Below are 21,653 nucleotides of genomic sequence, written 5' to 3'. Positions count from 1 at the left end.
TTTAATTGCTGTAGTTGCCCATTTAAACCGAAAAGATGATCGGAGTGCCGATGTCAGTCCATCCTGCAGGCCCACGCCAAGTGCTTCTGATTTAAGAAAATTTATTTTAAAATTGGAAAGGTGAGAGTACACCTCCAATTCCTTCAGAAAAGAAGGAAGCGATATCCGTGGGTTTGATATAAAAAAGAGCAGATCATCGGCGTAGGCTGCTACCTTATGGCCGACACCGCGCACCTGAAGCCCCCCGATGTCAATGTTCGATCTCACTTTACATAACAGAGGTTCCAGAGTGAGGACAAAGATCAGCGGGGACAGTGGGCAGCCCTGTCTGGTACCGTTTGATATGTGAAATTCATCAGATAAGAGACCATTCACCCTCACCCTCGCAGTCGGTGTACGGTACAAAGCAGAAACCCAGTTCAAGAAGCTGGGTCCTAACCCAATATATCGGAGTGTCTCAGAAAGGAAGGCCCAGTTCACCCTATCGAACGCCTTCTCGGCGTCAGTAGAGAGAAGGAGCAGAGGTACGTCCGATATCTTGGCCTTGTGAAGCAGGTTGATGGTGCGGATAGTGTTGTCTCTTGCTTCACGTCTCTGCATAAACCCCGCTTGGTCAGGGCGAATGGTCTCTCCCAACAATGGTGCCAAACGTGTGGCCAAGATTTTAGTAAACAGTTTCAGGTCCACATTCAACAAAGAAATGGGACGATAGCTGCCACACTGCGCGCTGTCCTTACCCTTCTTTGGAATAACCATGATATGAGACCGTGTGGAGTCCATCGGTAGAGTACCCGAATTTGTGACATAATTGAATGCCGTTAGAAAATGGGGACTTAGCAAAGTGAGGTAAGTTTTGTAATAGGCCAGTGAAAACCCATCCGGTCCAGGGGCCCTTCCCGTCCGGGAGGTTTTTATCGCCTTGGCCAGCTCCACTTCAGACAGGGGCCGCTCCAGGTCCTCCAGTGCACCCTCCTCCAATTTAGGCATACCCGAACTCTCCAAATAAAGCTGGACACGTGTCCTGAAACCAGTGTCCGCTGTGTGGGGATTGGAGGCATCAATGGAATAAAGTCCAGCATAAAAATCTTTGAAAGCCTCGGCAATGGCAGCAGGAGTGTGTACGGATCTGCCCTGTATTGTCTTGACTGTCGGTATATAAGAGCGCAATTGCTGAGCCCGAAGCGCTCTGGCTAGGGCCCTCCCCGGCTTATTGCCGTGCTCATAATAATATCTCCTACATTTTGTCAGGGTGGCTTTAGCATTATGCAAGAGATGTGTCCTCAGTTCTTCCCTCTTTTGAATTAAGGTACCTGTGGTCTCACCCGTTGGGGATCTTTTATGTGCTGCCTCTAGGTCTCTAAGTTGGTCTAGCAACCGTGTCGTCTTCAGAAGCGATGTCTTTTCATGCGTGCCCCATGTTTAACCAGCTCTCCCCTCACCACGCACTTATGTGCCTCCCACACAGAGAGCGGGGAAACATCCGGAGTAACATTCGTCTGAAAAAAATTACGTATGGTAGACTCTATCCCCCTCTTCACAACCACGTCCTGCAAAAGGGATGCGTTCAAACACCATTGGAATTGTGAACGCTGAAGGGAAGGCAATGTCATGCTGATTACTATCAGGGCGTGATCCGAGAAGGTGATGTTGTCCACCCGTGCCGATTTGACGAGGGGCAAGTCACGCTGTTGTACAAAAAAGTAATCCAGACGTGAGTACATATCGTGGGCCTGAGAGTAGAACGTATAATCCCTTTCTCCCCCGTGCAATACACGCCAGACATCAACCAGTCTATATTCATTCAACGTCTGACCTATTCTACGCAGTGAGGCCCCACTAAGATGAGATGTACCCGTAGAGCAGTCTAGAGAGGGGTTCAGCGCCAGATTGAAGTCGCCGCCCACCACCAGGGTGCCCTCGGCAAACTCATGTAAAGTTTCAAGGAGAACTGATAGAGATTAATCTTGACCCGTGGTTGGTAGGTAAAATGAGGCAAATTTGACCAGATGTGCGGCAATGCGGCCCTTCAGAAGGACCATCCTACCTTCCCCATCCATGTTCCCATGGTAGGTCCTTAGATATCATAATGCAGGAACCGCTGGACTTGGGATTAGATGAATAACTGTGATAAACAGAAGGGAAAACTGCATTAGTTAATGTAATCGAGTTAGACTCCAACAGGTGAGTCTCCTGAAGAAAAAGTACATGCATTTTTTGTTTTTTCAGGAAATTACGGAGAATTGTCCTTTTCCCGGGGTCGTGGAGACCCTTAATATTGAGCGACCCGATGGGCAGGTCCTCCTGTTGAACTGACATCCCTGACACTGCACAAAACAGACACGGGGGGTCGGGGAAAGGTGAAGGGATGGAGGCGAGGGAGGGGGGGGGGGAGACGAAGGAGGAATCAGGAAGAAAAGTACGGGAACAGTAATAGGCACCAAGAAGAAAGGTGTATAGCACCCGAAACGGTAGAAAAGAAAAAGACATAGAACCAGAAAGGTTACAAGAGATAGGAAAAAAGTGTAAGTAGAAGGGCAAAGCCCAGAAGAGTCTCACCCGGAGAAGCCCACAAGGACTGCCCAAGGGAGACTGAAACATAGAAGAGGTGTGGAAGACCAAGGAAGAGGCCAATAACCAGCCCCCACCAGACCATAAACGAAGCTCCAGAGAGCACCCACGGACGCCCTCACAAGGTCGGGGGTGAAACCACTGGCACCCTGCCAGGGTAATATACTTTGTTCGGACTATATAAACAACCATCATATAAACTAGAATAACATGTGCATCACAGGAAAACCCATAACCCTTGCACCCAGAAATTGCAAAGTCTCAAATATCAGGCCAGCTCATTCCTCGGGCATTGTCGGTGAGAGAACGGCGGCCCTTCTTGGCGAAGATGAAACCGATCTCCTCCGACCTGCTGTGTAGTTGCGACGTGATCTGACAGGTGGCATAGGGACGCGGTCCACTGCAAGCCAATTCGGGATTTGGATCGGTTCGGCATCCAGGAAAGCAAACAAGTTGGGCAAGTCCTGCGGAGTCTTAAGATGGAACGAGCGCTCCTCTTTCCTGACGATCACTTGAAATGGATGGCCCCATCTATAACCAGCTCCACACTCACGGATCAGGATCAATAGTGGTTGTAGCAGCCTTCTCATGTACAGGGTGCGCGCTGAGATGTCGGGGAATAACTTTACGTCAGCATTCTCAAAAGTAACAGAGCCATAGTCCCATGCCTCCCGCAATATGTGCTCTTTGTCAGAATACAGGTGAAGTCTGCACAATACATCTCTGGGACCTCCTGTCTGCGTCGTCAGCGCCCTGGAAACCCGGTGAACCCGGTCGATCATGAAGATAGCATCGGCAGGCCTGTGAGTGACCAGGTTAAAGATGGTGGTAACCCTGTGCAATAGGTCATCATGAGCCCCTCTCTCAGGTACGCCCTTCAGGCGTACGTTATTCCGACGCCCCCGATTCTCCTGATCATCAAGGAGTAATGACATGGTCTGCATATGTTGCCTAGAATTTGCAGATTCTGTTTCCAGGCTCGCCACCCGGGATGTAAGGGCAGTAATGGCGTCCTCAGTGGCAGTAGTACGTACGTCGAGGGCAGTCACATCCTCCCTCACTGCGTCTAACGCCTGCTGCTGTGCCGCTTCGATTCTCTGTACCACTGCATTCAGGTCCTGTTTAAATGGTAGGGCCTGGACAAGTCCCCTCAGGAGCTGCAGCTCATTTTGCACCACAGCCGCCGGTGAGTCCAGCATTGGCGAGAGTGTCGGGCCTCCCTGAGTTGCTGTAACGGGAGTCGCCTGTTCCGGGCCCCACAAGATTGGCGGAAAGTCTTTTAGAGGTGAGACCGGGGTTCGGTCACTTACCCCTGCTTTCAGGGCCAGGTCCTGGTGTGCGGTCCTTTCCTGGCCGCGGGCCGCCGGCGCCATTTTGTTATGCTGCGCCGTCTTCGGGGCCGGAGTCTGTGGGAGGAAGAACCGGTCTATGCTGTGCGTGGAAGCTGCTGATCGGGTCACCCGTTTGTTCGGGGTGTCGGGTGGGTTCCCAAGGTGCTTGGAGAGCATACTGTGCGGCTGCGGGTCCTCTATTATGCCGGTCTGGCGGGTTTAGGCACGGAGCTCTAAAGAAGCACGTCCTCACTCCGCCATAGTCGAGCCACGCCCCATAAAAGAGACTTTTAATTTTATTTTCACACCATATATTATAAAAAATTTAATTATACAAAGAAATTAAAAACTCTCATCTACACCAATATGATACCAATAAAAACTATAATAAAGAGAGAGAAAAAGAGAGAGAGAGAGAGAGACAGCAGTTGGGATTGCATTCAAACCCCCAGAAACTTTACAAGGATAGCTGACCGCAGCAGCAGCATAGCGCTACTTAGTCTCAGGACATCAGATCCACAGCATAGCAAACAAAAGGAGACAACACTCAGTGAATCTTAGTGCTTCTTTTGTATTCCAGATAGAAGACAAAGTACATAGAGGCTAGGGGGGACACCAGCACCCTCAGACAAGTTACACTTGTTTCACAAGTGCATGGACGGTGTTCTGCAGACTGGAGCTTCCAGCGTTATGATCAATTATGATGCCGGGAGCTCCGATACTGTTTGAAAGTTCGTGCTAGAGTACTGACACAGTTGTGTGCTGTGTGAATAAACTAGCGTGAACTTTCAAACAGTATTGACGCTGCAGACATCATAATTAATCATGACGCTGGGAGCTCTAGTCTGCAGAACACTGTCCATGCACGCAGGTGCGTGTGAAACGAGTGTAACTTGTCTGAGGGTGCTGGTGTCCCTCCTAGTCATTAATCATGACGGTGGGACGCTGGGAGGTCCAGTCCCCAGAACACCCTCTGTCGCCCTTAAATGTGGTATCCACATACAATTGGTCATGTAGTGTATTATATAGTTAAAAAACACAACACGTGAACAATCAGGAATATGGGGATACATATAATAAACTACTAAGCACAACCCTGTATGTGTGGACACAGCAAATTTCTAGGGCTTTACTTGCTTTGTTGTGTGCCCATCCAGTGCATCATTTCATATTTTTTTTTATAAGCCTCAGAAATAGTTTGTTTTATCTTGTAGCATCTTTACTGCATCAACCCCAAGGCATGATCTTGAAAGCACCAATAAGATCTCCATTTCCATGGACTGTTTTTAAGATGAAATATGAAAGGGCAAAAGTAAAAATCTGCCTTTTAGTTAATTTCCTGTGTTTCTGTGAGCTGCCGGCTGGGCTGTTGTAAGACTGATGCTGACCTCCCCCTTCTCTAGCATGTAGAGCACATCGGTTTGCCTCAGACTGTTGAAACAAAGCTAATATTATGTTTAGCAGAGTTCAGCCTGTACTTCCCCATTTTAAGTCACATGATTTTGTTTCGCATTACTGAGTCATTGAATGCTTCACAAGCACTCTTTCTTTTACAAGAAAAGCTAAGACTTATGGTATATCTCCCTTTATTAATATTAAATAATTATACAATAAGACAGAGACATCCAACAAAAAACATATACAGTGATACCTTGGTTTAAGAGTAACTTGGATTAAGAGTGTTTTGGTTTAAGAGCTCACAGTTTTTCAAAATTGTGACTTGGTTTAAGAGCATTGCTTTGGTTTAAGAGCTTCCTGTACTTGGTCGGAGACAGAGTGGGGGAGGGGCATGGTCTAAAAAGCGGGGTCTACAGCACTGTTCTCTGACCCTGGAAGTCTCCCTCACCTTCCAAATCATGGCAGCTCCACTTCAGGCTGGGGCTCACATCAGGGGACAGGACTCTGGAGGTAATCTCTTCATAGCTGTAACCCTTCTCTCCCCAGACGGAGAGTGCTGCTATACTATGCCCACATCTGCCCTGCTCATTCCTTCATGCTCCCTGCAGTCTCTGTCAGCCCTTGTGTTTCCCATCCTCGCCATTATGGGGATCTGCGGCTCCATGCTGTATCTACAAACTGCTGCTGTGTTATCAGGTTTATGCACTTACTATACATTATACTCCACATGCTGATTGCTATACTGTAATTTATAATATGACAGATTCAGCTGTTTCTAAATCTTTGTTTCATTAGTTTTACATGTTATTAAAAATAATAAAAAATCATTATTTTGGGGTGTGATTTCTTATGGAAAGTTTTGCTTTGGTTAAAGGCTATGTGCACACTGCGTATCAGACCGGCCGTTCCGTGACCCCGGATCATCGCGGCCGGTACTGATGATCCGTCCAGTCTCAGAGCTCTAATGGGGGCGCATTAGCACGCGCCCGCATCAGAGCTTCCCATAGCACACAGTGAAGCGAGTGGCCGGAGCCGCTCGCTTCACTGTGTGAACTGACATGGCTTTCTGCGGCCGGAATTCACTGAATTCCGGCCGCAGAAAACTGACATGTCATTTTTTTCTGGCGCTGCATGGGATCCCGGCCGGAGCGCATACGATGGGTATACGCTCCGGCCAGGATCCCATTGAAAATAAGGCTATGTTCCAACCCTCAAAACTACGACCGTATTCCTGCAGTGAGAACTACGGCCGTAGTTTTACGTAGTGTGAACATAGCCTAAGAGTGGATTTGGATTACAAGCACGGTGCCAGAACGAATTATGCTCGTAATCCAAGGCACCAAAGTACATTTTTCTGTAACACTGGTACCTATGGTGACATATTCCATTGTGTGATTTTACATATTGGAGCCTCCTGCCATATTATTTATATATATATATATATATATATATATATATATATATATATATATACACTGTATATATACAGGATCTCCAGCACTAAAACCTATAGTGACATATGCCACTGTATGCCTAAACTAATTGGGGCCTTCTGCTATATATGTCCAGCATTGATGCCCAAGGTATTAATTTTTCCCGTACACTGCTTGAGCAAAATTTTTTCGCCATTTGCTTCTTTTTCCTGAAAAAGGAGCGATGCTTGGAATTCGTACAGCTGTCCAAAAATCTACTAATTGAATTAGCGCTTGCCTGGTGTCATTCTCTACGCAAGCTATATCCCGAAAAAAGTACAAAACAGGCAAAAATTAATCAGTCCTTCACAATTGCACAAGAAAATTGTCATTGCAGATCATAAGTTACTACCTAAACTAACATTTGGACCCAGGCTTATCAATAAAACAGAAAGCAACCCATCACAGCTTATTATGTGAAAGAAAATCTGAGCTGTGATGGTTCTGTCCAGTTGTGGACAGGACACATCCGCACGTTAAAGTGGCAATGGCCACATTAACACATCCGCACGTTGTACAGAACCACAATCCTTACTGCAAAAAAAAAAGCCCAGGTCTTAGTGAGGACCTGCATTTGGGGCATGGATTGTTATCTTCAATGTAGTGCTCTGTGAAGCATGGAGGACTACTGATGCACATTCACAGTGCGGTCCATGGTAGCGGGCTGCACAATGGTCGTGTGACTAGCATGAGAGAAAAAGCAGACACATTTTTGTCTTTGGCAGATAAATCTTGGTCTCTGTATTAGTTTTCATGTTCTGAATGTAAACTGGATGCATTCATTCATTGACCACAAGTTGTGAAGAACTGAAACAGAAAAAGTAGACACTCTGGGATTTTTTTTATATTTAGCTTATATCACTATTATTGTTGCCTAAAGATGCAATACTTTTTTGGCTCAAGCTGGTGAGCTGCAGGAGAGACTTGCACACAGGGGCCACTCATCTGACAAAGTTAAATGGGGTTATCCAGCGCTACAAAAACATGGCTACTTTCTTCCAGAGACAGCCGCTCTCTTGTCTCCAACTTGGGCGGATCTATGTACACTAGTTAACTCTGATAATAGTCAAAATAACAAAGACAAAAGAATTACCTTCATATTCCAAAACTCCCCCCTCAGTGACATCATCAGGAAGGCCATACACAGATATTGGTTCTTGTTGGAAGAAGACCCCGATCTTAAGGAGATCACCTCGCGTAGACCCTGCATCGCCTTTAGAAAAAACAAAACTATTGGTGATGCACTAAATAGACCAGTCAGTCAGAAAAACAATAGAGAAAGTAATTGGTTGCAAAATACCCTTACCCAAGGAAATAATAAAATGTGGAAAGTAAGTTATATTACATGTGCAAGATAAAATGGCCATTATGGACGAGATTTAAAGAGCATGTGTATTCTGTTCTAGTAGGTAAGGGGGTTCCCCGTTTAATCAAGCACACTAAAACAGCTCATCAAAGCAATGCAAGGACTATGTGATTTAGCGGATTAGAAAGAGTTAACCCCTCTACCGATGGATCAGACCGGCATTAAGCTTTAATCAGAAAAGAATCTGTATGGATTACTAGCTTGACTACCACTGGCCCACTCGGCCTAAAGGAGCGGAACAATTTGAGTATATTCTTGTAATGTTCTTTGGTGTTTTGCATGTTTCACTCTGCAAATATCATAGTGCACTTACCTGTATCTACTTCAGACACCTCCTCCTACCGGATGCATACTCCTGTCCGGAAGAAGGGCAACACACCAGAAACGACCTTAGCAGGCGTAGTTTGCACCCTATTCCATCCCCTCCCTGTTGTGTGACCAATATGGAGTAAAGCCTATGCCCATGAAGCAGCAGCAGTTCATCTACCTGTATACATATATGCATCAAAATCTGTTGTGACGAGTCTGTATGGAGGCTCGAGAGTTGATGTTCCTTAGCTGCAGATCATTCACTGTGCTGCCCAGAGTTGACTGGAGGAATTGCCTGGTAGTGACAAAGCGCTTGACAAAGGAGACGTGAACCCCCCGAAATGTTGTGTGATGACAGGCAACTCCTCCAGTCAACTCCAGTCAGCAAAGTAAAGGATCTGCTACTAAGGAACATTAACTCTCTAGCCTTCATGCTGCCATGTCATAACAGTTTTGATGCTTTCTGCAGAACGCCTATAACACTGATCAATGCTATATCTACGGCATAACACTGTACAGGGGGACTGTACAGGGGGACTAAAATGTGTAAAAAAAAAAAAAGTTTTTAAAAGTACCCCAAAGCCCCTCCCCCAATAAAAGTTAAAATCACCCCCTTTCCCATTATATAATTAAAAAATATAAAAATAAATAAATAAACATATTATATACCGTAGCGTGCATAATTGTCCGATCTATTAAAATATAACAATGCTCATTGTGAACGTCGAATGGTGTAAATGAAAACTAGAGATAATGGAGCAAAAAATTACACCCCATACAGCCCTGTAGGTGAAAAACTAAAACCATTATAAGCGTCATAATAGGGCCACTTTATTAATAATTAATTGCAAAAAAATGATTTAATAAGAAACAATATATAACAGAGAATCTGTGTAAACCTGTCAAAAAACTAAAACACAAAAATGAAAATTTGCGCAGTCCACTGGGTCATTTTGGGCTTAGTCCTCAAGGGGTTAAAAAAAATTTTTTACCGGTTTCTTTTTTATTGCATATTTTCTTGGGATACAAGAAAATCTGCTGTTCTGGTATTAGATTTTTTTATTTTTTATTTTACAGCTTTCAGCTACAGCAGCTACAAACTGAAAGGGATTGTCTGTGATGAGACACTTCTCCTCAACTACTTTTTAGGGTGCGTTCACACGTAACAGATCCGCAGAGGATTTCTCGCTGCAAATTTGCAACAAGATCCGCTGCGAATTCGCAGCGAGATCCACTGCGGATCACTGTCCTGTACACCCAATGGCAGACAAACTCGCAGCAGGATGCACATCCCGCTGTGAGTATGTCTGCAGCCTGCCTTGTTAACCCCCAGCCGGCCAGTGCGTATACGTCACCTTGTCCCCGCTCCGGCTTGCTTCGGGGCTCCCGATGTCTTAACACCCCGATCAGCCAATCTGTGCACTGAAGCGGGGCAGCTCACTGATTGGCCGAGCGGGAAGTGTCGGGAACCCCCGAAGCAAGTCGGAGCGGAGAGCAGGTGATGTTTACGCTGCAGCCGGCCGGGGGTTAACAAGGCGGGCTGCAGACATACTCACAGCAGGATGTGCATCCCGCTGCGAGTTTGTCTGCCTTTGAGTGTACAGGGCAGGGATCCGCAGCAGATCTCGCTGCGAATTCACAGCAACAAATCCGCTACGGATCCGTTACGTGTGAACGAACCCTAAGGTGTCAACTTTTTGGTAAATGCCAAACACAAAATTTTAAATACCCCAAATTAGTAAAATGTGGATGTAGGGGGCAGGAGTTTACAGCGTATACTGGATGATTACTGTTTCATCTATCTTTTTTACCGTACTGTTTGATATTTTTGATACAGATTTTTTTAAAATTTTTAGTCAGTAAACTATGATGAGTTGTCTTGGAAACTGATGAAAAGTTTAGAAGTTGTACTTCAATTTTCATGACAGTATAATTGTTGCGTCAGTGCTAGCAATGACCACCAGAGGGCAGTGCAATGCAAGAATACCAATGCAAAGGAAATGGACTCTTACAGCATTTATATTTATAGCTTTCGTTTGTTTTTTTAAACTGTAATTTTTCTTTCTTTTTTCTTACAGCAATATGTAATTTTACAAGCCAAGGATCACCACAAATTTCCCTTCAAATTGGAGATGTAATCCACATACTAGAGTCCTGGGAAGGTGAGAATGATTGTTTTATTCCTTATTTATTAAAGTTAAAAGCTTTAGATATTCTGCTGGTAACCAGTTTATTAAAGAGGTTTTCCGGAACTTTTTTTTATATTGATTATATAAGTGGGATCCCCAGCACCCCTGCCATACAGCTGATTGCAGGGTCTGTGAGGCTAGTGCCAGCCAGCTCAGTGGCTTTGACTTCCTACCAGACACAGCTCCATATGCTTGATAGCAGCTGTACCTGATATTGCAGCCTGTCCTATTTATTTCAATTGGATAAGCTGTAATACCTGGTCCAGTCCCTGTGCCTGGTAGGTATAAGCTCTGTGGCCCCTTTAATTAGCTTGTTGGCAGGTGTGCCAGGACCTTTACCTAATGGGTATTGATGACCTATTCTAAAAAAAAAAAGAATCACTGTCATGTGACTGTCAGTCATGTGAGCAGCTCCTTAGGGTAAGTACAAATCTGAAACTACACTATATGATAATTCAGCAGATCTATATGCCATGGTTTATCCATTGATTTCACTAAAAGTGATCTAATAGTGACTATATTTGATACGTTTCTAAGTGTGTACAGTTCAAATGCAGAACCTACAAAAACTGAACTGTATATACTTGGCAATGGACTGAATGCAATCACTGTAAAATTACAGGAAGTCCAGTAATTGACATAAATGGATTCGACGTAAGTACATACCGATCTGCCAGTTTGCTTTCATATACCGTATAAGTGAACATACCTAAAGGAAGAGCACCCCAAGGGAAGCCAAACATTATTGATCCTCAGCATAGTCCAGTGTTTGTATAAATAGGGGTTCTATTCCACTTCTCAGCAAGTGAAGTGTGGGCAGATGGTGAATCATGTAGTTCCTCCTTTCTGTGCATTTTGTCTGTCATCATATGCTATTCGTACACTATGAGTACCACCCAAGACTTCACATGGCTTGAAATGATGGTTCCTGTTGGTACTAAAATGTCCCAATACTAAGCAGAAAATAATAATAATAATAATAATAATAATAATAATAATAAAAAATATAATAATAATAATAATAATAATAATAATAATAATAATAATAATAATAATAATAATAATAATAAAGCAACTTCACAGAAAAAAGTAAAGCATAAGAAACTTAAGAAAAAAAACATAATATACATTATTTTCCCCCTCCAAGACTAGAAAATGTTAGTTAAAAATAAAATTTCCCCCACCTGCCCACCAACAAATCAGCAATTTTGGAGAGTTTGCATTAACACTGTTTCCTGTATGAGGTTGGCTTTAATTGGATTGCTCTAGTTGTCTCAAAAACGCCATTGGTGTGCATATGGCATTGTCACCTTTTGCGGTCCAGCAGCTAGATCATGTGATGGCAGAGGAAAATAAGTTCAGCACAGAAGAACGCCTAAACCACAAAAAAGATCATTTACACATAAAGTCAAAAATGCTAGAAAAAAATGCATTTTTCTTTTGGCTTGAAAAACGCCTGACAAAAATTGTGTGTGAGGGCACCCTGACCCCTATTTTTTTTTTATTATTTTTACCAGCAGAGCTGTGTTTGGGGTCTTTTTCACTTTGTGATCTGAAGTTTTCATCTTTTGTACTTTGGGATAGACATTTAGGGGGAGATTTATCAAAGGGTGTAAAATTTAGACTGGTGCAAACTGCCCACAGCAACCAATCACAACTACTCTTCCCTTTCACCAGAGCTGGAAGCTGAGCAGTGATTGGTTGCTGTGAGTTGTTTGCACCAGTCTAAAATTTACACCCTTTGATAAATCTCCCCCTTAGTCTTCTGGTGATAACAAATATGTTATTTTTTTTTTTTTTAAATTGACTTTTAATGTGCAAAATGGGTAAAGGGGTTAAAGGAGGAGTCTGGCCTCAGCTAACTTTTTACAGGCGGCAGGGGACAGAGTAACAATGAAGCATTGGTGACCTCTCCCCGTGCCTGTGATGCACCATCCGACCAGCTCCGGGACCCCCACTGCAAGGCATTTTCCCCCTAGTTTCCCCCGATGATGTCACAACTCGGGGGAAAATGCCCATTCCGACTGATTGACATCCCATCAAAGCTGGGCCTGGTCATTACCAGGAGATAAAAGCTTGCCCTTGAACTGGTTATTAAAGCTCTTGGGGTCTCTTGTAGTGTGAAAATAAAAGTACAAGGAAAGTCATTCTATTTTAGGGTATCTGATATAGTGATTTATCTTGGAGTCTGCACTACAATAGAATACCATTCTTATTTTTTATGGAATAGGTAATCTACAAAATGGAAGACATTAAGTCAAAGTATCCAAGACCTTTGTCAAACCGTGCTGCAGAACATCACATTTTAAAGACAGAAAGTACAAAGCTAAATATGATGAAAATAGTAATGAAATATATAATATAGAAATATTACAATGTTAACCAATGAATGATATCTCTGTACAGGCCAGTATGTACAGAACAATAACCAAAGCTTGAAGCAAGCATTATCAGAGTACTTTATTAATAATATTCATAGATTACCAGTAGGGGTCACTGGTGTCCCATCAATGTTCACAATCTCTTCACATTTGTAATTGATGGAAGTCAGTACAACCCTGTTATAATATAATATCCAGGGCACATTATAATGCAAGAAAATATACAGAATACAGAAAAACAATAGAAGCATTCATGGTAATCTCTTCTTGTGCCTGTCTCTTACCAATTGAGGGAGGCAGCATTGTTGTGAGCAGTGTGAACACAGAGAGACGTGTCAAAAGTTTTGATTGCTCCAGGTCGATCATGAGAACGAATGGGGAAGAGTCGGTGCTCAGCGCAGTCTTCTCCTGGCTATGTGATGAGTCTGACTTATAATGAAAGCCTATGAGGCCATGTCTTTTCAGTGACACTGATCAGGTAGCGGACTGCACCATTCCAGCTCCTTCTCATGGTCAGAACACTGGGAACCAGACTGATCAAAACTTTGGAAATGTCTCTATGACATGTCAAATGTTTTTTATATAGACATATTTTATAGAGACAGTGACACTTTAAGATTTGAAAGTATCAGGGTCATAGCAACATTTAGGTCACATGATCAGGATGGACATTGCCTGTAATCGAGTTATAATAAAATGCAGGCAATTAAACGGGAATATACCTGTCTATTCACACATTTACTGTATTGTAATGTATTCATAACTTGAAACAGAGTCACATAAAGAAACAAATGGGGTACTAAAACAAATATCTCCCAAAAAAATTAATTAGTTCCTGTCACAGCACAAAAAGGGATAGACCACTGTCTTGCCATAAAACACTTGTCAATATATAAGCAAGATGTTGTAACCAAGGGGACTGCAAGGTGTTAAATGCAGAAGATATAGATGTTGTGGTACTGCTACAGCACTTGTTACAGGTTACAGTGTACAGTGGTAGTTAGCGCTTGCTAGGTCACACATTATAGTGTTCCTGGTACCCCTCCTATGGTGTGATGGGGCAGGACTCAAACACAGAGGAGCATACATTATTCCTGAGCTTGGTAAATATTTAAAAATAATCACAAATTTTTTGAAAAGTACCCACTCTGCGCAAAAATCAGCATAAATCATCCTAAAAATGTACGGCAGGTCTCAGGCTGGTCAGATTTAAAAAGGATATTAGAATAGGGGCAATGAATTTAATCAAACTGGGATACTCCTACGCTGGTTTAATAAATGTCCCCCAAAGACTTCAGGGGTAGTCACAGAACAAAGAAATTTACAGTACCATTTCTTAAAGTTACAGTACAGACAAAGTCTCTGTTCATAAGATGCAGTTAGCTCAAGATTTGGCCTGTCAGTGGTTCCATTTAAGAATACTGTGAGCTTTCAGTTGCTTCAAAAACAGTTAAGGGAGCAAAAGTCTCTTGGTTAGGTGATTTAGACTTGACAGTAGTTACAGGTTGGACTACCTAGAGGGGCAGTTACTTAAAAGTCTTGAGATTAAAAACTATACTCACGGTGAAAAAGAAATCTGTGGAGTACAGGCATCCAGGAGTACAGGCACCAAGCAAAACACTGGTAGGAGCTGAACTTCAACCCTAGGCTACCAGGGCTCAGTGACTTGCAGAGGGACATACAGATAAGAATCACTTCTCTGACCTCTGCCTGTAACACTGCGCATAGCAGGACTTGGAAGACTGATTGGAAGATGACCCCCTCAGCATGGAAAGACTGGTTCCCTTTGGCAGCAGTCACACCACTTATTGTTTACCAGGCCACAGATTTGCAGTCAGTAACACTGGAGCTGAACACAGCCGCACATCAGAACTACAGTACCCCAGAACTAGGCACTGGCCGGAGGCCAGGCCCCTTAGACAAGGTTTAGGCTGGAAAACAGGAACACACCAAGCACACCATGCCTACACTTTCCACAGGCATGAGCTTTCATTGGTGGAGGAGACCTGAGGCTGCTGATGGGACAAACACGTGAGAAGACTCTAGGTCTGGGCCATGATAGGTCAGGCAATAACGAGAGATACTTAAGCTTACTGGCTTGACTGTAGTTAGCTGACCAAGGTATGACCTGACAGACCTCTTCTCAAGCAGGTGGGAAACACATGTGGATTTAGTCACACACAGTGTGTGCTGCTGTAAGTAAATAGAATATAGTGCAATACATAAACAATGCAGCTTAAAACATCCTTTATCCACAGATTATCCCCTAGACTCTAAAAGTTTATACCAATGCCACCCTACACATATACATACAACAGCAGTTGCACATAGGGTTCTGGGACACTGCATCTAGACTACAGGTTATTCCTTTTGTAACAATCTTTCCAAGGTTCTCAGAACAGCTCCCCATATTCAGATGACCCTGACTTACCCCCTGGGCTTGTAACACATACTTGGGCTTGAAACACATACTGTCTCAAATCAAATGTCAAAAGATTTGCATTACCAGGGAAATACATAGTGCTTGAAAAGAGTTCCCCTTTAACAGTGACTTCCCTTTAAAAAAAACTTTAGGTAACTTTAACCCTTGATACCCTCCCTTTAAGAGCGACTTTGGTACAGTCCCTTTAAGAGCGACTTGGGTACTGTCCCTTTAAGAGAGACTTGGGTACCATGCCCTTAAGAGCGACTTGGGTGCCGTCCCTTTAAGAGCGACTTGGGTGCCGTCCCTATAAGAGCGACTTGGGTACCGTCCCTTTAAGAGCGACTTGGGTGTCGTCCCTTTAAGAGCGACTTGGGTGCCGTCCCTTTAAGAGCGAGATTTGCTACACGACTGCCTCAGCTCTGCTACGTAGTGCGGGTTTCGGCACTGTTATACGGCTGGCTCAGCTCTGCTATACGGCTGGCTCAGCTCTGCTACTTTACTAACTGAACTCTGCTACTTATAATGGTAAAGATCATTGCTCAGTTACCATGACAATCTTACTCATGTCAGTGAGACAAAATCATTAAGGATCTTCTACATCTTCTATTGGCCAATAGTGGACATGTGACTGTGTGGATGTTGTGAGGCATTGACTGACAAGACCTTAGAATTTCTATTGGCGGCTATATTAAAAACGACAAATCCGATCGGAACAAAAATAGATTGCACACCTGTCACCGCTGAGGGCTTCGAAACACAGTTTGAATGGAGTCTGTGTTCGGGCTGTATTAATCGCAGAACAATGGCTGGAAGAAGTGGAAGAAGGAGAAGAATACGGATTACAAGCACTATAATACCTACTCTCCAGGGATGATTGCAGTAGATAAGGGATGGAGTACGTGCAAGATGAGTAACAACTCACCAGCAATGATTGCAGCAGATAAATATTATACTGGATGACAACAAACAAGGGAGGACCACACATAACAGGACAACACAATCCTACAGAAACAGAGTGACAGGAGGAGTAAACTAAAAGCAAAGCTACCAACAAGCAGCAAAAAATATATGTTATCTTCTCAAATATTGAACAGGTCAAGGTGGAAAACACAGACCACAGGCATATACACTAAAGAACTTAGAAGGGTAAAAGAGTAGATGGTACGGATCTTTATGATTCGTCAGACCTTTAAATTCTGTATCCTGTATTGATAGCATACCAACAGGCAGATTGTATGAAAGGGCTTTCTTGTGCTTTTTTATTGGCCTGTTTTTGAGTATGCACCCCAAAATTTGCATAATCCAGGATTTACACTTAATTTATCATTTGCACAATTTAAATAAAAAAAAAAATCAGACAAACAGGTGCAGGCCTACGTCTGGACATGCCCCGAATTGCTGGTCCGAACACTGTCTTTCAAGTCCTCTACAGATTTCCCCTATGCCAATTATTTGCTTTCGCTAATGCAGAAACAACTGCTGTTGTTCCCGCTTGGTTCACACAATATATGGCCTTTATGACGGCCATACATTGCATGGACTGCAATGGTTAATTGGATTGCAGGCACACCCAAATGTGCCTGCAATCCAACAATAAATAAATAAATAAAATGATGTTCCTGCGGCTGATATGGTAATTTTAGCCGCAGGAATGTGACAAGCAGCATAGGCTTAAATTGTGATTATCAGAATTTACTAATCCTACATGTACATTGTACAGTATATATTTGTTAAGAATAGCTAATACTAGGTAAATTTTAATGAAATACCTTTTAGCTTCTGGTTATATACTTTATATACTTTTTGTATACTGTTTTACATTTATATTGTGTATTTTGACATTAAAATAAATGCATTTTACTGACTGCAAATGTAAATTCCTACATAGCCTCTTGGAAGCGGTCAGCAGCTTAGCTCCAATTTGCTTTCAGACATGTGACCTAACAGCTTAGCTCTTATGCTAATGCTTATGCTCCAATGCCATGTTTTTCTTTGGTTTTGCCAATGCAGTTTTTCCAGATTAGCATCGATATAAGTTGTGATTCTGACAACAGTGTAAAAATGTTAAATGATAGCAGCAGTCCTAACTCCTAACAGCTGAAAACTAACATTTTTTTATACATAGCATGCTCTATTCATCTTTTTCTTCAAGTTTATAAAGTGATATTTTGTATGGGTAAAAGTCATTAGGGCATACCAATGTAGGATCTACCCTGTTATTACCCAAGACAATAGTGCAGATCCCAGATGTTTCAGAATTCTTACTTAGGCTATGTTCACACACCATTTTTGAGCCTTACTTAAGCTGAAAATGGCTGGAAAAATGGACCAAAAGCAAAATAAATGGCTAAAAACAGTAATTCCAAGTTGTATTTTTTTCTTTTATAATTGTGGTCTGGTAAAGAAAATAAAAAATGCCCTTATACTTAACTTCCTTACAATGGGGCGGGGTGTTACTTTGTCAAAGTTACATTTAGGCTAAGTTTACACTATGTAAACAAAGACAACAACGGCCATACTTTATGCGTCTGTGAACACTGCCCTATATGCTATGGGATCCCATGCAGAGCCGCAAATAACTGACATGTCAGTTTTCTGCGGCCGCTTGCTTCATTGTGTGCTGTGGAGTGTTGTGATGCGGGTGCGCACTGATGCGCCCGCATCAGAACACTACGGCCATAAAAATCATCTGTGCAGAGACCGACCGTTCCGTGACCCGGCCGAGGTCACGGAACGGCCGGTCTCTTACAGAGTGTGAACATAGCCTAAAGGAGTACTCCAAGGTTATATATATATTTTTATATATATATATTGCTGGGCCTGCATAGAAAATAATAATCATGTAAACCTTACCTACCACACTCCCTCAGGGGTTCTTCTGAGATTTAGACTCAGTGAATGCCTGGAGTACCCCTTTAAGTGTTTTTGTAAGTCTGCCCCTATCTAAGTGGTTAAATCACAAAACATCCTGCAACACCTTTCTATTCATTTTATTGACCCCACAATAAATGGATGGAAGCACATAAACACAACCCATGCCAGAGCCATCTGTAGTATTTAATTATTTATATAGAAATCCTATATACATGGAATAATAATAATAATAATAATAATAATAATAATAATAATAATAATAATAATAGTAACAATAATAAAAAATTGTGGTGCAATGAAATCAAGAGCGCTTGAAAATATAATAATAATAATAATAATAATTAGGCTATGTTCACACAACGTCAAAAATGGAGAAAAAACGTCTGATTTCGGTATTTAAAAAAACGTCCGTTTTTGCAGCAATTTAACTGACTTCAATGCAATTGCATTGAAGTAAATGGGAAGACGGACGTCCTATGCACACAATGCATTGCAAAACTGACATTTTTGCCGCGGACGTCAAAATAATGAACTTGAACATTATTTTCGGACGTTTTTTGCAAATAGCAGACGTTTTTAATTAGTTGTTCACACACAATTCTTCTTTTGTCACCGTTCTTTCTCCGTTTTTAATATTAAATTCAATGGATTTTTTAATTAAGCCACAACCAAAGGGCAATTAGTAACCCGAAACTAAAATAATGTGCAAACACCCGTCATTGCAAGGGGATGCCAGGCTTCTAAAAACTTCAGTTATTTTAGACTCAAAATAACGGACGTCATTTTAAACGGAGCTTAAAAAACGTTGTGTGAACATAGCCTAATGCTTTTTTTTTCCTTCACTGGTTCATTGTAAGATGTTCTGATGGTTTGCATGCAGACACATGGATAGTTACAATCTGAACCATTTTTTATTGTAAATATAGTAAACTAGACCATACAATTTGCAAATTCACCTTCAAGTATGATAAGCAGATGAAGTTCATTGGACGGTCGATAATATAATTTACAACATAAATCTATTGTGCTTTCTCATTCTTAGGATGGTACAGAGGATATCTGGTAAAACAGAGGATGCATGTGGTAAGATGAAATTACTTCCTATCTTTCATGTGATTTATTACTCTCCTTGTAGAGAACATGACTGAATGTCACAAAACTATTGCAAGGATTTGTTTTCATTTCCGTGTGTTAATACAAAAGGAATAAATGAATGTTGTTTGCAAAGTTTAATTATATTTTACCTTCACATATCAATGATTCATTCTTAGCAATTATTCCATGTTTTAATTAATATTTTATCTAATTTAAAAAAAACTATGTAATTTAAAGTAATTCATTTTGTAATTGATTTTGTATCGTAATATATTACTCTATAGTACAGAAGCAACGGTGTATTAGATAACACCCATTGATGGCCTTCCCTAGTCGGAGGAGGGCCAATAGAAAATCTCTAACAACCTTAGCCTATGTTCACACACAGTAAAACCTAAAAGAAAAGCTTAGTGAAAAAAAAAATAATAATAATAATGTGCTGGATAGAAGTCCATAGGAAAATGACCGTCAGTACACACTATACAAAAGAAGTATATGATTAAGTATGGCCGGTTATAACCTGTTTTTATAAGAAAAGAAAAAGACTGCCATTTTTTCACCTGTTCACATATATTTTTATTTTGGTGATCGTAAAAAAAAAATGGACACATTTCATGCAGTTCAAAATTAAAGAATGTATTGCCTTGTCCAAAAGATAAATCACTGGGAGTAATTGAAAACCGACTGTAAAATTAGGTGAAATATTTCCAATTTTTCACTATTATAAATTATAGCAGTTTTTTTTTTATAGTTATATAATACTGCCAAAAAACTGTTTCTTCCCATGCCCATTTTTTTTTTTAGTCTATGTTCACATTGTAAAATAAAAAGCAAAATATGTATTTAATAGGCATAAAGCTTGGTTAAAGATAAAATACGGCCATAAAATCAAAATATTAATGTGTAATTGACGTCAATTGGAAATTAGCCGGCAGTGTATCCACTGTATAGAATAACCTGTGTAATTGGTTACGATGGTCTGAACATGCACCTTATGCACCTTATTTATAACCTGCTTTTTCAAAATATGCCTGTTTTATTTATCTGTTTACACAGTTTTTACATGTTTTAATTTATGGCCGTATTTAGCTTTTATTTTACTGTGTGTGAACCTAGTCTTAAATGGAGACTCTGGCCAGTTAACATTTTTAGGCCTCGTTCCCACTATGTATTTTTTGTTTAAACAATGGCCGCTGTTTCAGGTTTGCAAAAATGGCTGTTGTTTAATCACAATGGCCAATCGCATTAACTACTATGGAATCCCAGACGAAGTGTATAAACACTGTATACACTCCAGCCGGGATTCCAGGCGGTCGCACAGAAAACTGCCATGTCTATTTTGTGTGGCCTCTATTCATTGAATAGCGGCCGTATGAAATAGACTGTGCAGACAATGTAAACTACCGCTAACTTTACATTGTCTGCTATGGCTAACTGCAGTGTGGCCACACCCTAATGTGTTGGGATTCCAAATACAAAGAAGTGATGTTCACTGCAGTACCGGCTGGGTTGAATATCTCAGACAGCGGACGTTCTGTGACATAGCCATGTCACAAAACGGCTGCTGTTTTACAATGTGTGAACATGGCCTTAAAAATATTTTCCCCTTGTGTAGGACATATTAAGGACATATTGCCATTCTTACCTCCCCATGTTCCTCTGGGGTCCTCCTACAATGCCTTGGGTCCCACTCTTTGACACTCCCATTGCCATTTGCAAAGCTGACTCATCTCGGTAGTGATTATCTGCTCAGTAATCACTGACTGAGATGAGAGAGTGCCATGGCTAGTGATTGGATGATCAGGCTTCTGTCTCTGACAAGTTTTTGATTAATAAATGTACTGATCAAAATAGCCTCATGTTACATGCTAGGTACAAGTATAAAACACGGTCGTATTGTAAATCTCATAATGTGCTACATTAAAGTCTAGGGAAAAATGTCAGTCAGTGCACACATTGTAAAAAAAAGAGACATTTTTACTTTATATTTACCTGTCCTCATGCCCCAGCACACTGTCAGCCTCCACTTTTCTTTCAGTTCCTGTGTCGTCATGACCCGGCATGAACTACCAGTTCAGTCAGTCAGTGACTGCTGAGGTGTCCCGCCTCACTGACTGGTTGACCAGACATTTCAGAGCCAGGTCTTGATGTAACAGGATCGGGAGCTACAGGAGACTGGAGGGTGACCGTGAGCAGTGCCGCTGCTCAGTCGGGCATGGGGACGGGTTAGTATAACTTCTTTATT

The 21,653-nt window shown here is 41.9% G+C and overlaps 1 protein-coding gene across 1 annotated transcript in view; it reads left to right on the top strand.

The window, feature by feature from the left end:
* DOCK2 (dedicator of cytokinesis 2) overlaps positions 1–21,653 on the top strand; it is a 478,101-nt gene that overhangs the window by 24,525 nt on the left and 431,923 nt on the right. Inside the window, exons 2-3 of the mRNA XM_069970478.1 lie at positions 10,523–10,606; positions 19,356–19,396. Of these exons, the coding sequence (XP_069826579.1) occupies positions 10,523–10,606; positions 19,356–19,396 (125 nt within the window). The remainder of the gene's footprint in view (positions 1–10,522; positions 10,607–19,355; positions 19,397–21,653) is intronic.

Source organism: Dendropsophus ebraccatus, chromosome 1, assembly GCF_027789765.1.
Source record: "Dendropsophus ebraccatus isolate aDenEbr1 chromosome 1, aDenEbr1.pat, whole genome shotgun sequence".
Lineage (NCBI taxonomy): Eukaryota > Metazoa > Chordata > Amphibia > Anura > Hylidae > Dendropsophus > Dendropsophus ebraccatus.
The sequence above is the reverse complement of the archived record's forward strand: the minus strand, read 5'-3'. Positions and strand labels throughout refer to the sequence as shown.